Source organism: Oncorhynchus keta, chromosome 22, assembly GCF_023373465.1.
Source record: "Oncorhynchus keta strain PuntledgeMale-10-30-2019 chromosome 22, Oket_V2, whole genome shotgun sequence".
Lineage (NCBI taxonomy): Eukaryota > Metazoa > Chordata > Actinopteri > Salmoniformes > Salmonidae > Oncorhynchus > Oncorhynchus keta.
In genome coordinates, this window is record NC_068442.1 from 53,127,384 (window position 1) to 53,144,197 (window position 16,814).

Sequence of the window (16,814 nt, forward strand, 5' to 3'; positions counted from 1 at the left end):
TTTACCGGACACAGATTAGGCCTAATTTGAGTCATGGACTAAAATGCACTTTCTATGGAGATTCCCCAATTTTGAGCTTATGTTGTCTGCTCGTCGTTTCGGTCTCTGTATGAGTCATCAACTGTAGGCATATTGCAGGCAGGGCTCTTTGTGAATGTATGCTGGGTTCAGAGCTGAGGAACATACCATAGTGTGTTATGTATGACTCACTTTCTCTCATTTCATTGAGGATGTTTTGGTTGGTAACTATGTTATTGTGACAACCCTGTTCTATAGTTTCCGTATATTTATATGTACATATTCTCATTCACCCCTTGTGTGTGTATTAGGTGGTTGTTGGGGAACTGTTAGATTACTTGTTAGATATTACTGCACTGTTGGGAACTAGAAGCACAAGCATTTCACTATACCTGCATTAACATCTGCCAACCATGTGTATGTGACCAATAAGGATGTGATTTTGAACAGGTGTGTGAGAGACCAGGTGTGTGTGTGTGTTGCAGGTCTAGATGCAGAGCTGTACTACGTGAGGGATGACGTGGTAAACCACTATGCTCTCTCCTTCATCCTGCCTGTACCCAGCGAGACCAACAGCCTGCACTTCACCTGGCGCTCCAAGGATAAGGTACACACACACACACACACACACACACACACACACACACACACACACACACACACACACACACACACACACACACACACACACACACACACACACACACACACATCACAGAGTACCAACCAGCTGTCTGATAGAGAATGTGGTGATGACATCACAGAGGACCAACCAGCTGTCTGATAGAGAACGGGGTGATGACATCACAGGACCAACCAGCTGTCTGAAAGAGAATGTGGGGATGACATCACAGAGGACCAACCAACTGTCTGATTGAGAATGTGGTGATGACATCACAGAGGACCAACCAGCTGTCTGATAGAGAACGTGGTGATGACATCACAGAGGACCAACCAACTGTCTGATAGAGAATGTGGTGATGACATCACAGAGGACCAACCAGCTGTCTGATAGAGAACGTGGTGATGACATCACAGAGGACCAACCAGCTGTCTGATAGAGAATGTGGTGATGACATCACAGAGGACCAACCAACTGTCTGATAGAGAATGTGGTGATGACATCACAGAGGACCAACCAGCTGTCTGATAGAGAATGTGGTGATTACATCAGAGGACCAACCAGCTGTCTGATAGAGAATGTGGTGATGACATCACAGAGGACCAACCAGCTGTCTGATAGAGAATGTGGGGATGACATCACAGAGGACCAACCAGCTGTCTGATAGAGAATACTGTCGTGCATGATATCGCCCCCTACAGTTAGCTCTCTGAACTACAGGGGGGGGAGCTAACTGTAGGGGGCGATATCATGCACGACAGTATCAAAGGCAGACTGTAGTTCAGAGAGCTAACTGTAGGGGGCGATATCATGCACGACAGTATCAAAGGCAGACTGTAGTTCAGAGAGATAACTCTAGGGGGCGATATCATGCACGACAGTATCAAAGGCAGACTGTCGTTCAGAGAGCTAACTGTAGGGGGCGATATCATGCACGACAGTATCAAAGGCAGACTGTAGTTCAGAGAGATAACTGTAGGGGGCGATATCATGCACGACAGTATCAAAGGCAGACTGTAGTTCAGAGAGATAACTGTAGGGGGCGATATCATGCACGACAGTATCAAAGGCAGACTGCAGACTGTAGTATCATGAGACAGTATCAAAGGCAGACTGTAGTTTAGAGAGCTAACTGTGGGGGCGATATCATGCACGACAGTATCAAAGGCAGACTGTAGTTCAGAGAGCTATAACTATCATGCACGACAGTATCAAAGGCAGACTGTAGTTTAGAGAGCTATGTGGGGCGATCATGCACGACAGTATCAAAGGCAGACTGTAGTTCAGAGAGCTAACTGTAGGGGGCGATATCATGCACGACAGTATCAAAGGCAGACTGTAGTTCAGAGAGATAACTGTAGGGGGCGATATCATGCACGACAGTATCAAAGGCAGACTGTAGTTCAGAGAGCTAACTGTGGAAAGCATCTGAATTAGCAGTGAGTGATCGACAGTATGGAAAACCTCTGAATTAGCAGTGAGTGATCGACAGTATGGAAAACCTCTGAATTAGCAGTGAGTGATCAACGGTATGGAAAACCTCTGAATTAGCAGTGAGTGATCGACAGTATGGAAAACATCTGAATTAGCAGTGAGTGATCGACAGTATGGAAAGCATCTGAATTAACAGTGAGTGATCGACAGTATGGAAAACCTCTGAATTAGCAGTGAGTGATCGACAGTATGGAAAACATCTGAATTAGCAGTGAGTGATCGACAGTATGGAAAGCATCTGAATTAACAGTGAGTGATCGACAGTATGGAAAACCTCTGAATTAGCAGTGAGTGATCGACAGTATGGAAAACATCTGAATTAGCAGTGAGTGATCAACAGTATGGAAAACCTCTGAATTAGCAGTGAGTGATCGACAGTATGGAAAGCATCTGAATTAGCAGTGAGTGATCGACAGTATGGAAAACCTCTGAATTAGCAGTGAGTGATCGACAGTATGGAAAGCATCTGAATTAGCAGTGAGTGATCGACAGTATGGAAAACCTCTGAATTAGCAGTGAGTGATCAACGGTATGGAAAACCTCTGAATTAGCAGTGAGTGATCGACAGTATGGAAAACCTCTGAATTAGCAGTGAGTGATCGACAGTATGGAAAACCTCTGAATTAGCAGTGAGTGATCGACAGTATGGAAAACCTCTGAATTAGCAGTGAGTGATCGACAGTATGGAAAACCTCTGAATTAGCAGTGAGTGATCGACAGTATGGAAAACCTCTGAATTAGCAGTGAGTGATCGACGGTATGGAAAACCTCTGAATTAGCAGTGAGTGATCGACAGTATGGAAAACCTCTGAATTAGCAGTGAGTGATCGACAGTATGGAATGCAGCAGAGATAGAGCTACAACCTGGGCTTAAACCTGACTGATGTACATTTTTAGAATACAGTTCAAAGATTCTAATATTTTAGCAAGAAGGTTTATAAATGGGCGGATAATGATTCAGGTCATAAAGGTCTAGACCTACGTGTAGGTGCAGGATGTGGTACGCCTGCCAAACCTCGGGGATAGTACCAGATATAATCAGCAGGTTCGAAAGATGGGTTAGGGGGCAAGGGGGCAGAGAGCTGCAGTAAAAATGAATGAAGCATATCAGTGGATTACATTTTATAAGCGAGGCATCTAAGCACATCAGATAGGTAAAACATACTTCATTTTTTATTATTTTTTTTTAATCCCCAATTTTGTCATATCCAATTGGTAGTTAGTCTTGTCTCATCGCTGCATCTCCCATACAGACTCGGGAGAGGCGACAGTCGAGAGCCGCGCATCCTCAGAATCACAACCCAACCAGCCCTGCTGTTTCGCTGCCCTGCTGTTTCGCTGCCCTGCTGTTTCGCTGCCCTGCTGTCTCGCTGCCGTGCTGTCTCGCTGCCGTGCTGTCTCGCTGCCCTGCTGTCTCGCTGCCCTGCTGTCTCGCTGCCCTGCTGTCTCGCTGCCCTGCTGTCTCGCTGCCGTGCTGTCTCGCTGCCCTGCTGTCTCGCTGCCCTGCTGTCTCGCTGCCCTGCTGTCTCGCTGCCCTGCTGTCTCGCTGCCCTGCTGTCTCGCTGCCCTGCTGTCTCGCTGCCTTGCTGTCTCGCTGCCCTGCTGTCTCGCTGCCCTGCTGTCTCGCTGCCCTGCTGTCTCGCTGCCTTGCTGTCTCGCTGCCCTGCTGTCTCGCTGCCCTGCTGTCTCGCTGCCCTGCTGTCTCGCTGTCTCTCGCTGCCCTGCTGTCTCGCTGCCCTGCTGTCTCGCTGCCCTGCTGTCTCGCTGTCTCGCTGCCCTGCTGTCTCGCTGCCCTGCTGTCTCGCTGCCCTGATGTCTCGCTGCCCTGCTGTCTCGCTGCCCTGCTGTCTCGCTGTCTCGCTGCCCTGACGTTTCGCGGGACGCCAGTCTATAGGCCACACACACACACACACACACACACACACACACACACACACACACACACACACTGATCGTCCTCTCCTCTCCTGCAGGTTGATTACCAGATGGGTTTCCATGTGGACAACCCTGCAGCTATGAACCAACCACAGAGCAACATCTCTACCCAGGGGGAGGTGCCTCGCACAGCCTCAGGTCTGTCAACCACTCATCACTTCCTTCAGAAAATATTCACACCCCTGGTCTATTTCCATGTTGTGTTACATGTTTCCTTTTAAAACATGTTTTCACTTTGTCGTTAGGGAGAATTGTGTGTCGAGAAGAGGTGGGAGAGAATATTTAATTGAATCCATCTTGAATTCAGGCTCAAACTGGAATAAGTCAAGAGGTCAACACTTTCTGTATGTGTAGAAATGTGCAATTATCTGTGTAAGATAAATAAACAGATATATATTGGTGGGTATTCCTGCACCCCCCCCCCCTCGGTCTTTCTCTCAATTCAATTCAAGGGCTTTATTGGCATTGGAAACATGTGTTAACATTGCCAAAGCAAGTGAGGTAGATAATATACAAAAGTGAAATAAACAATAAAAATGAACAGTAAACATTACACATACAGAAGTTTCAAAACAATAAAGACATCTCTCTCGCTGTCTCTCTCTCTCGCTGTCTCTCTCTCTCGCTGTCTCTCTCGCTGTCTCTCTCTCTCGCTGTCTCTCGCTGTCTCGCTGTCTCTCTCTCTCGCTGTCTCTCTCTCTCTCTGTCTCTCTCTCTCTCTCTCTCTCTCTCTCGCTGTCTCTCTCTCTCTCTCTCTCTGTCTCTCGCTGTCTCTCTCTCTCTCGCTGTCTCTCTCTCTCTGTCTCTCTCTCTCTGTCTCTGTCTCTCTCTCTCTGTCTCTCTCTCTCTCTCTCTCTCTCTCTCTCTGTCTCTCTGTCTCTCTCTCTCTCTCTCTCTCTCTCTCTCGCTGTCTCTCTCTCTGTCTCTCTCTCTCTCTCTCTCTCTCTCTCTCTCTCTCTCTGTCTCTCTCTCTGTCTCTCTCTCTCTCTCTCTCTCTCTGTCTCTCTCTCTCTCGCTGTCTCGCTGTCTCTCTCTCTCGCTGCTGTCTCTCTCTCTCTCTCTCTCTCTGTCTCTCTCTCTCTCTCTCTCGCTGTCTCTCTCTCTGTCTCTCTCTCTGTCTCTCTCTCTCTCTCTGTCTCTCTCTCTCTCTCTCTCTCTCTCTCGCTGTCTCTCTCTCTCTCTCTCTTTCTTTCTCTCTCTCTCTCTGTCTTTCGCTGTCTCTCTCTCTCTCTCTCTCTCTCTCTCTGTCTCTGTGTGTGTAGTGTTCAGAGTGGACCTGTTCTGCTCAGGAAAGGTGGATGGGGAAGTGGTCCTGACGGTACAACTCAACCTCACCGTCCAGTCCAACAACTTCACAGTGCTCAACTTCAAGAGGAGGAAAATATGTCCCAAACGTAAGACTTTCTGTCCCTGTGTCTACTGTCATACGTGTCCTCTTTAATGAGGTGTATGAGGGGAAGGGAAAACGGTAATCAATTGTGTGATCCCATGGTTCTCTCCCTCAGGCGGTAGTGCTGAGTTAATGGAAGGGTTATACTGAGGGCAATGAAACTGTTTGTCTTCAGTTCTGCTGCTGCTATTTTCAGTCCTAGGTAATTACACGCAAGCTGACTCCTCTGGCGCACTGCCTGCTGGTCATATGCTCACTCGGAGGAAATGGCCAATTAATGTAAACTCTGCTTATTTTAAGCACGAGTCAAATAAGAGATGGCAAGGAGATTAGTGTCTGTGTATGTCTCTCTCTCTGTCTCTCTCTGTCTCTGTGTCTCTCTCTGTCTCTCTGTCTGTCTGTCTGTGTGTCTGTGTGTCTGTCTGTCTGTCTGTCTGTCTGTCTGTCTCTCTGTCTGTCTGTCTGTCTGTCTGTCTGTCTGTCTGTCTGTCTGCCTGTGTGCCTGTGTGCCTGTGTGCCTGTGTGCCTGTGTGCCTGCTAACCTAGTTTCTCATAAAATACATCCCCAAAGTAGTACCCTTTCCTAGTTGTATCACATCTTGGCCCCATAAAGTGGGATTGAGACTCAGTTTGTCTGAAGCGTTGGTGAGTTGTTGCTTCATGGCTGGTGCCTTGTGGACACAGGTCCCACTGACTCCTGTTACTTCTCCATCCTGTTTACTGATAGTATCTACAATGACAGCATTTCCAACAGTTTCCTGTCTGACTCTTCTTCTCCTCTCTTAACAGGAATAGATCCTGATCTGAAGATCCCTCCCGTCTCCAACAATAAGACCGTTCAGCGGCCAGAGAGTAAGTATGTCTGTCCATAAGACCACAGCATATACTGAGGGGTGGTGGAGACTGGTAGGGTGGAGAGGAGACTGGTAGGGTGGAGAGGAGACTGGTAGGGTGGAGAGGAGACTGGTTAGGGTGGAGGGGACTGGTTGGAGGGAGACTGGAGGCTGGAGAGGAGACTGGTTAGGTGGAGAGGGACAGTGGTAGGGTGGAGAGGGGACAGTTAGGGTGGAGAGGGGACAGTTAGGGTGGAGACTGGTAGGGTGGAGAGGGGACAGTTAGGGTGGAGAGGAGACTGGTAGGGTGGAGAGGAGACTGGTAGGGTGGAGAGGGGACAGTTAGGGTGGAGAGGGGACAGTTAGGGTGGAGAGGGGACAGGTAGGGTGGAGAGGAGACTGGTAGGGTGGAGAGGAGACTGGTAGGGTGGAGAGGAGACTGGTAGGGTGGAGAGGAGACTGGTAGGGTGGAGAGGAGACTGGTAGGGTGGAGAGGAGACTGGTAGGGTGGAGAGTAGGGTGGAGAGGGGACTGGTAGGGTGGAGAGGGACTGGTAGGGTGGAGAGGGGACTGGTAGGGTGGAGAGGGGACAGTTAGGGTGGAGAGGGGACAGTTAGGGTGGAGACTGGTAGGGTGGAGAGGAGACTGGTAGGGTGGAGAGTAGGGTGGAGAGGAGACTGGTAGGGTGGAGAGGAGACTGGTAGGGTGGAGAGGGGACAGTTAGGGTGGAGAGGGGACAGTTAGGGTGGAGAGGGGACAGTTAGGGTGGAGAGGGGACAGTTAGGGTGGAGAGGGGACTGGTAGGGTGGAGAATGGTAGGGTGGAAGGGTGGAGACTGGTAGGGTGGAGAGGAGACTGGTAGGGTGGAGAGGAGACTGGTAGGGTGGAGAGGAGACTGGTAGGGTGGAGAGGAGACTGGTAGGGTGGAGAGGAGACTGGTAGGGTGAATAGGGGTGGAGAGGGGACTGGTAGGGTGGAGAGGAGACTGGTAGGGTGGAGAGGGGACTGGTAGGGTGGAGAGGAGACTGGTAGGGTGGAGTGGAGACTGGTAGGGTGAGGAGGGGTGGAGAGGAGACTGGTAGGGTGGAGAGGAGACTGGTAGGGTGGAGAGGAGACTGGTAGGGTGGAGAGGAGACTGGTAGGGTGAAGAGGAGACTGGTAGGGTGGAGAGGAGACTGGTAGGGTGGAGAGGAGACTGGTAGGGTGAAGAGGGGTGGAGAGGAGACTGGTAGGGTGGAGAGGAGACTGGTAGGGTGGAGAGGAGACTGGTAGGGTGGAGAGGGGTGGAGAGGAGACTGGTAGGGTGGAGAGGAGACTGGTAGGGTGAAGAGGCGACTGGTAGGGTGGAGAGGAGACTGGTAGGGTGGAGAGGAGACTGGTAGGGTGGAGAGGAGACTGGTAGGGTGGAGAGGAGACTGGTAGGGTGGAGAGGAGACTGGTAGGGTGGAGAGGAGACTGGTAGGGTGGAGAGGAGACTGGTAGGGTGGAGAGGAGACTGGTAGGGTGAAGAGGGGTGGAGAGGGGACTGGTAGGGTGGAGAGGAGACTGGTAGGGTGAAGAGGGGTGGAGAGGGGACTGGTAGGGTGAAGAGGAGACTGGTAGGGTGGAGAGGAGACTGGTAGGGTGAAGAGGAGACTGGTAGGGTGGAGAGGAGACTGGTAGGGTGGAGAGGAGACTGGTAGGGTGGAGAGGAGACTGGTAGGGTGGAGAGGAGACTGGTAAGGGTGGAGAGGAGACTGGTAGGGTGGAGAGGGGTGGAGAGGAGACTGGTAAGGGTGGAGAGGAGACTGGTAGGGTGGAGAGGAGACTGGTAAGGGTGGAGAGGAGACTGGTAGGGTGGAGAGGAGACTGGTAGGGTGGAGAGGAGACTGGTAGGGTGGAGAGGAGACTGGTAGGGTGGAGAGGAGACTGGTAAGGGTGGAGAGGAGACTGGTAAGGGTGGAGAGGAGACTGGTAAGGGTGGAGAGGAGACTGGTAGGGTGGAGAGGAGACTGGTAGGGTGGAGAGGAGACTGGTAGGGTGAAGAGGGGTGGAGAGGAGACTGGTAGGGTGGAAGAGGGGTGGAGAGGGGACTGGTAGGGTGGAGAGGAGACTGGTAGGGTGAAGAGGGGTGGAGAGGGGACTGGTAGGGTGAAGAGGAGACTGGTAGGGTGGAGAGGAGACTGGTAGGGTGAAGAGGAGACTGGTAGGGTGGAGAGGAGACTGGTAGGGTGGAGAGGAGACTGGTAGGGTGGAGAGGAGACTGGTAAGGGTGGAGAGGAGACTGGTAGGGTGGAGAGGGGTGGAGAGGAGACTGGTAAGGGTGGAGAGGAGACTGGTAGGGTGGAGAGGAGACTGGTAAGGGTGGAGAGGAGACTGGTAGGGTGGAGAGGAGACTGGTAAGGTGGAGAGACTGGTAGGGTGGAGAGGAGACTGGTAGGGTGGAGAGGAGACTGGTAAGGGTGGAGAGGAGACTGGTAGGGTGGAGAGGAGACTGGTAGGGTGGAGAGGAGACTGGTAAGGGTGGAGAGGAGACTGGTAGGGTGGAGAGGAGACTGGTAGGGTGGAGAGGAGACTGGTAGGGTGGAGAGGAGACTGGTAGGGTGGAGAGGAGACTGGTAGGGTGGAGAGGAGACTGGTAGGGTGGAGAGGAGACTGGTAGGGTGGAGAGGGGTGGAGAGGAGACTGGTAGGGTGGAGAGGAGACTGGTAGGGTGGAGAGGAGACTGGTAGGGTGGAGAGGGGTGGAGAGGAGACTGGTAGGGTGGAGAGGAGACTGGTAGGGTGAAGAGGCGACTGGTAGGGTGGAGAGGAGACTGGTAGGGTGGAGAGGAGACTGGTAGGGTGGAGAGGAGACTGGTAGGGTGGAGAGGAGACTGGTAGGGTGGAGAGGAGACTGGTAGGGTGAAGAGGAGACTGGTAGGGTGGAGAGGGGTGGAGAGGGGACTGGTAGGGTGGAGAGGAGACTGGTAGGGTGAAGAGGGGTGGAGAGGGGACTGGTAGGGTGAAGAGGAGACTGGTAGGGTGGAGAGGAGACTGGTAGGGTGGAGAGGAGACTGGTAGGGTGAAGAGGAGACTGGTAGGGTGGAGAGGAGACTGGTAGGGTGGAGAGGAGACTGGTAGGGTGGAGAGGAGACTGGTAGGGTGGAGAGGAGACTGGTAGGGTGGAGAGGAGACTGGTAGGGTGGAGAGGAGACTGGTAAGGGTGGAGAGGAGACTGGTAGGGTGGAGAGGAGACTGGTAGGGTGGAGAGGAGACTGGTAGGGTGGAGAGGGACTGGTAGGGTGGAGAGGAGACTGGTAAGGGTGGAGAGGAGACTGGTAGGGTGGAGAGGAGACTGGTAAGGGTGGAGAGGAGACTGGTAGGGTGGAGAGGAGACTGGTAAGGGTGGAGAGGAGACTGGTAAGGGTGGAGAGGAGACTGGTAAGGGTGGAGAGGAGACTGGTAGGGTGGAGAGGAGACTGGTAGGGTGGAGAGGAGACTGGTAAGGGTGGAGAGGAGACTGGTAGGGTGGAGAGGAGACTGGTAGGGTGGAGAGGAGACTGGTAAGGGTGGAGAGGAGACTGGTAAGGGTGGAGAGGAGACTGGTAAGGGTGGAGAGGAGACTGGTAGGGTGGAGAGGAGACTGGTAGGGTGGAGAGGGGTGGAGAGGAGACTGGTAGGGTGGAGAGGAGACTGGTAGGGTGGAGAGGAGACTGGTAGGGTGGAGAGGAGACTGGTAAGGGTGGAGAGGAGACTGGTAAGGGTGGAGAGGAGACTGGTAGGGTGGAGAGGAGACTGGTAGGGTGGAGAGGAGACTGGTAGGGTGGAGAGGAGACTGGTAGGGTGGAGAGGAGACTGGTAGGGTGGAGAGGAGACTGGTAAGGGTGGAGAGGAGACTGGTAAGGGTGGAGAGGAGACTGGTAAGGGTGGAGAGGAGACTGGTAAGGGTGGAGAGGAGACTGGTAGGGTGGAGAGGAGACTGGTAGGGTGGAGAGGAGACTGGTAGGGTGGAGAGGAGACTGGAAAGGAAAGCTAGAGGAGAGGCTTTTAACAGACACAAAGATGAAAGCTTTCAGAAAGACACTGGGTGTAAAGAGAGGCTTTTCCAGGTACCCTGAGGGGAGCTCTTTCAGACAGAGCCTGGATCAAAGCCTCTGGTAGTTCTGCTTGTTTGTCACATCTCCCTCTTTAATCTCGCTCTCTGCTATATTTGGTCTGTGATATCTTCTCTCCTCCAGATGGAGTGTCCATTCCTACCACTTCCACCAGGGTGTTTTATATCAGTGTTGGGGTGTGCTGTCTGTCTCTAACCTCTGACCTCTATCCCTCTCTCTCCTCCAGATGGAGTGTCCATTCCTACCACCTCTACCAGGGTGTTCTATATCAGTGTTGGGGTGTGCTGTCTGTCTCTAACCTCTGACCTCTATCCCTCTCTCTCCTCCAGATGGAGTGTCCATTCCTACCACCTCTACCAGGGTGTTTTATATCAGTGTTGGGGTGTGCTGTCTGTCTCTAACCTCTGACCTCTAGCCCTCTCTCTCCTCCAGATGGAGTGTCCATTCCTACCACCTCTACCAGGGTGTTCTATATCAGTGTTGGGGTGTGCTGTCTGTCTCTAACCTCTGACCTCTATCCCTCTCTCTCCTCCAGATGGAGTGTCCATTCCTACCACTTCCACCAGGGTGTTTTATATCAGTGTTGGGGTGTGCTGTCTGTCTCTAACCTCTGACCTCTATCCCTCTCTCTCCTCCAGATGGAGTGTCCATTCCTACCACTTCCACCAGGGTGTTTTATATCAGTGTTGGGGTGTGCTGTCTGTCTCTAACCTCTGACCTCTATCCTCTCTCTCCTCCAGATGGAGTGTCCATTCCTACCACCTCTACCAGGGTGTTTTATATCAGTGTTGGGGTGTGCTGTCTGTCTCTAACCTCTGACCTCTATCCCTCTCTCTCCTCCAGATGGAGTGTCCATTCCTACCACCTCTACCAGGGTGTTCTATATCAGTGTTGGGGTGTGCTGTCTGTCTCTAACCTCTGACCTCTATCCCTCTCTCTCCTCCAGATGGAGTGTCCATTCCTACCACCTCCACCAGGGTGTTCTATATCAGTGTTGGGGTGTGCTGTCTGTCTCTAACCTCTGACCTCTAACCCTCTCTCTCCTCCAGATGGAGTGTCCATTCCTACCACTTCCACCAGGGTGTTTTATATCAGTGTTGGGGTGTGCTGTCTGTCTCTAACCTCTGACCTCTATCCCTCTCTCTCCTCCAGATGGAGTGTCCATTCCTACCACTTCCACCAGGGTGTTTTATATCAGTGTTGGGGTGTGCTGTCTGTCTCTAACCTCTGACCTCTATCCCTCTCTCTCCTCCAGATGGAGTGTCCATTCCTACCACCTCTACCAGGGTGTTCTATATCAGTGTTGGGGTGTGCTGTCTGTCTCTAACCTCTGACCTCTATCCCTCTCTCTCCTCCAGATGGAGTGTCCATTCCTACCACCTCTATCAGGGTGTTTTATATCAGTGTTGGGGTGTGCTGTCTGTCTCTAACCTCTGACCTCTATCCCTCTCTCTCCTCCAGATGGAGTGTCCATTCCTACCACCTCTACCAGGGTGTTTTATATCAGTGTTGGGGTGTGCTGTCTGTCTCTAACCTCTGACCTCTAGCCCTCTCTCTCCTCCAGATGGAGTGTCCATTCCTACCACCTCTACCAGGGTGTTCTATATCAGTGTTGGGGTGTGCTGTCTGTCTCTAACCTCTGACCTCTATCCCTCTCTCTCCTCCAGATGGAGTGTCCATTCCTACCACCTCCACCAGGGTGTTTTATATCAGTGTTGGGGTGTGCTGTCTGTCTCTAACCTCTGACCTCTATCCCTCTCTCTCCTCCAGATGGAGTGTCCATTCCTACCACCTCTACCAGGGTGTTCTATATCAGTGTTGGGGTGTGCTGTCTGTCTCTAACCTCTGACCTCTAGCCCTCTCTCTCCTCCAGATGGAGTGTCCATTCCTACCACCTCTACCAGGGTGTTCTATATCAGTGTTGGGGTGTGCTGTCTGTCTCTAACCTCTGACCTCTATCCCTCTCTCTCCTCCAGATGGAGTGTCCATTCCTACCACCTCTACCAGGGTGTTCTATATCAGTGTTGGGGTGTGCTGTCTGTCTCTAACCTCTGACCTCTAGCCCTCTCTCTCCTCCAGATGGAGTGTCCATTCCTACCACCTCTACCAGGGTGTTCTATATCAGTGTTGGGGTGTGCAGTCTGTCTCTAACCTCTGACCTCTATCCCTCTCTCTCCTCCAGATGGAGTGTCCATTCCTACCACTTCCACCAGGGTGTTCTATATCAGTGTTGGGGTGTGCTGTCTGTCTCTAACCTCTGACCTCTATCCCTCTCTCTCCTCCAGATGGAGTGTCCATTCCTACCACCTCTACCAGGGTGTTTTATATCAGTGTTGGGGTGTGCTGTCTGTCTCTAACCTCTGACCTCTATCCCTCTCTCTCCTCCAGATGGAGTGTCCATTCCTACCACTTCCACCAGGGTGTTTTATATCAGTGTTGGGGTGTGCTGTCTGTCTCTAACCTCTGACCTCTATCCCTCTCTCTCCTCCAGATGGAGTGTCCATTCCTACCACTTCCACCAGGGTGTTTTATATCAGTGTTGGGGTGTGCTGTCTGTCTCTAACCTCTGACCTCTATCCCTCTCTCTCCTCCAGATGGAGTGTCCATTCCTACCACCTCTACCAGGGTGTTTTATATCAGTGTTGGGGTGTGCTGTCTGTCTCTAACCTCTGACCTCTATCCCTCTCTCTCCTCCAGATGGAGTGTCCATTCCTACCACCTCTACCAGGGTGTTCTATATCAGTGTTGGGGTGTGCTGTCTGTCTCTAACCTCTGACCTCTATCCCTCTCTCTCCTCCAGATGGAGTGTCCATTCCTACCACCTCCACCAGGGTGTTCTATATCAGTGTTGGGGTGTGCTGTCTGTCTCTAACCTCTGACCTCTAACCCTCTCTCTCTCCTCCAGATGGAGTGTCCATTCCTACCACTTCCACCAGGGTGTTTTATATCAGTGTTGGGGTGTGCTGTCTGTCTCTAACCTCTGACCTCTATCCCTCTCTCTCCTCCAGATGGAGTGTCCATTCCTACCACTTCCACCAGGGTGTTTTATATCAGTGTTGGGGTGTGCTGTCTGTCTCTAACCTCTGACCTCTATCCTCTCTCTCCTCCAGATGGAGTGTCCATTCCTACCACTTCCACCAGGGTGTTTTATATCAGTGTTGGGGTGTGCTGTCTGTCTCTAACCTCTGACCTCTATCCCTCTCTCTCCTCCAGATGGAGTGTCCATTCCTACCACTTCCACCAGGGTGTTTTATATCAGTGTTGGGGTGTGCTGTCTGTCTCTAACCTCTGACCTCTATCCCTCTCTCTCCTCCAGATGGAGTGTCCATTCCTACCACTTCCACCAGGGTGTTTTATATCAGTGTTGGGGTGTGCTGTCTGTCTCTAACCTCTGACCTCTATCCCTCTCTCTCCTCCAGATGGAGTGTCCATTCCTACCACCTCTACCAGGGTGTTCTATATCAGTGTTGGGGTGTGCTGTCTGTCTCTAACCTCTGACCTCTATCCCTCTCTCTCCTCCAGATGGAGTGTCCATTCCTACCACCTCTACCAGGGTGTTCTATATCAGTGTTGGGGTGTGCTGTCTGTCTCTAACCTCTGACCTCTATCCCTCTCTCTCCTCCAGATGGAGTGTCCATTCCTACCACTTCCACCAGGGTGTTCTATATCAGTGTTGGGGTGTGCTGTCTGTCTCTAACCTCTGACCTCTATCCCTCTCTCTCCTCCAGATGGAGTGTCCATTCCTACCACTTCCACCAGGGTGTTTTATATCAGTGTTGGGGTGTGCTGTCTGTCTCTGACCTCTATCCCTCTCTACCCTCCAGATGGAGTGTCCATTCCTACCACCTCTACCAGGGTGTTTTATATCAGTGTTGGGGTGTGCTGTGCTGTCTGTCTCTAACCTCTGACCTCTATCCCTCTCTCTCCTCCAGATGGAGTGTCCATTCCTACCACTTCCACCAGGGTGTTCTATATCAGTGTTGGGGTGTGCTGTCTGTCTCTAACCTCTGACCTCTATCCCTCTCTCTCCTCCAGATGGAGTGTCCATTCCTACCACTTCCACCAGGGTGTTTTATATCAGTGTTGTGTGCTGTCTGTCTCTGACCTCTATCCCTCTCTAGATGGAGTGTCCATTCCTACCACCTCTACCAGGGGTTTTATATCAGTGTTGGGGTGTGCTGTGCTGTCTGTCTCTAACCTCTGACCTCTATCCCTCTCTCTCCTCCAGATGGAGTGTCCATTCCTACCACTTCCACCAGGGTGTTCTATATCAGTGTTGGGGTGTGCTGTCTGTCTCTAACCTCTGACCTCTATCCCTCTCTCTCCTCCAGATGGAGTGTCCATTCCTACCACTTCCACCAGGGTGTTCTATATCAGTGTTGGGGTGTGCTGTCTGTCTCTAACCTCTGACCTCTATCCCTCTCTCCTCCAGATGGAGTGTCCATTCCTACCACCTCTACCAGGGTGTTTTATATCAGTGTTGGGGTGTGCTGTGCTGTCATCTTCCTGGTAGCCATTGTTCTGGCTGTCATGCATCTTCACAGCATGAAGAGAGTGGAGCTGGACGACAGGTTAGTACTGGGGTTCTGGATTAATTTAACACACACACTCACTCTTGGAAAATATATTTTATCTCATTGAGAAAAACCTTTATAAATAAAAATAAACAGTTTTGTTACATTACAGCCTTACCCTAAAATGGATTAAATATGTTTTCCCTCATCAGTCTACACACAAAACCCCATAATGACATCACAATACCCCTTTTTGACATCACAATACCCCTTTTTGACATCACAAAACCCCATAATGACATCACAAAACCCCATAATGACATCACAAAACCCCATAATGACATCACAAAACCCCATAATGACATCACAAAACCCCATAATGACATCACAATACCCCATAATGACATCACAAAACCCCATAATGACATCACAAAACCCCATAATGACATCACAATACCCCATAATGACATCACAATACCCCATAATGACAAAGCAAAAACAGGTTTTTACACATTTTTACAAAAAATAAAAAGCTGATATCACATTTACATAAGTATTCAGACCCTTTACTCAGCACATTTGGCAGCGATTAGAGCATCAAGTCTTGTTGAGTATGACGCTACAAGCTTGGCACACCTGTATTTGGGGATTTTCTCTGCAGATCCTTTTAAACTCTGTCAGGTTGGATGGGGAGCGTTGCTGCACGGCTATTTTCAGGACTCTCCAGAGATGTTCAATGGGGTTCCAGTCCGGGCTCTGGTTGGGCCACTCAAGAACATTCAATCCACCACCATGCTTCACCGTAGGGATGCTGCCACCACCATGCTTCACCGTAGGGATGCTGCCACCACCATGCTTCACCGTAGGGATGCTGCCACCACCATGCTTCACCGTAGGGATGCTGCCACCACCATGCTTCACCATTGGGATGCTGCCACCACCATGCTTCACCGTAGGGATGGTACCAGGATGCGCTGGCTTTCACCACCATGCTTCACCAGAGAATCTTGTTTCTCATGGTCTGAAAGTCCAGGTACCTTTTGGTAAACTCCAGACTGTCATGACGCTTTTACGGAGGAGTTTCCATCTGTTCACTAAAGAGTTGCAGAGATGGCTGTCCTTCTGGAAGGTTCTCCCATCACCACAGAGGAACAGGTCCTTGGTCACCTCCCTGACCAAGGCCCTTATTCCATGATTGCTCTGTTTGGCCGGCCGGCTTCTAGGAAGTGTCTTGGTGGTTCCAAACTTCTTCCATTTATGAATGATGTAGACCACTGTGTTCTTGGGGACCTTCAATGCTGTAGAAATGTTTTGATTCCCTTCCCCAGATCTGTACCTCGACACGATCCTGTCTCGGAGCTCTACTGACAATTCCTTTGACCTCATGGCTTGGTTCTTGCTCTGACATGCACTATCAACTGTGGGACCTTATATAGACAGGTGTGTGCCTTTCCAAATCATGTCCAATCAATTGAATTTACCGCAGGTGGACTCCAATCAAGTTGTAGAAACATCCCAAGGATGATCAATGGAAACCGGATGCAGCTGAGCTCAATTTGGAGTCTCATAGCAAAGGGTCTGAATACTGAAGTAAATAAGGTGTTTCTATTTTTTTGTGTAAAAATGTCTAAATTATTATTGTGTAGATTGATGAGGGAAAAAAAGAATTCCATACATTTTAGAATAAGGCTGTAACGTAACAAAATGTGAAAAAAGTAAAGGGTCTGAATACCTTTCGAATGCTTATAAGGAACAAGGAAAGTATAATTTTTTTAAATGTTATAAAAAAATATATAAAGTACAAAAATTCAAATGTTCTCGTCTCCTCCGTTCCTTCCTGAAAGGGAAGGGAGGGGCTTGTGTTGGGTAGAGGGAGGGGCTTGTGTTGGGTAGAGGGAGGGGCTTGTGTTGGGGTAGAGGGAGGGGCTTGTGT

General features: G+C 50.8%; 1 protein-coding gene across 2 annotated transcripts in view; it reads left to right on the forward strand.

Moving 5' to 3' along the window:
- Window positions 1-16,814, forward strand: part of ryk (receptor like tyrosine kinase) — a 158,550-nt gene that overhangs the window by 57,760 nt on the left and 83,976 nt on the right. For both annotated transcript variants that reach the window (XM_052475613.1, XM_052475614.1), the window contains exons 2-6: window positions 504-625; window positions 4,108-4,207; window positions 5,332-5,463; window positions 6,249-6,311; window positions 14,800-14,938. In XM_052475613.1, coding sequence (XP_052331573.1) covers window positions 504-625; window positions 4,108-4,207; window positions 5,332-5,463; window positions 6,249-6,311; window positions 14,800-14,938 — 556 coding nt within the window. The remainder of the gene's footprint in view (window positions 1-503; window positions 626-4,107; window positions 4,208-5,331; window positions 5,464-6,248; window positions 6,312-14,799; window positions 14,939-16,814) is intronic.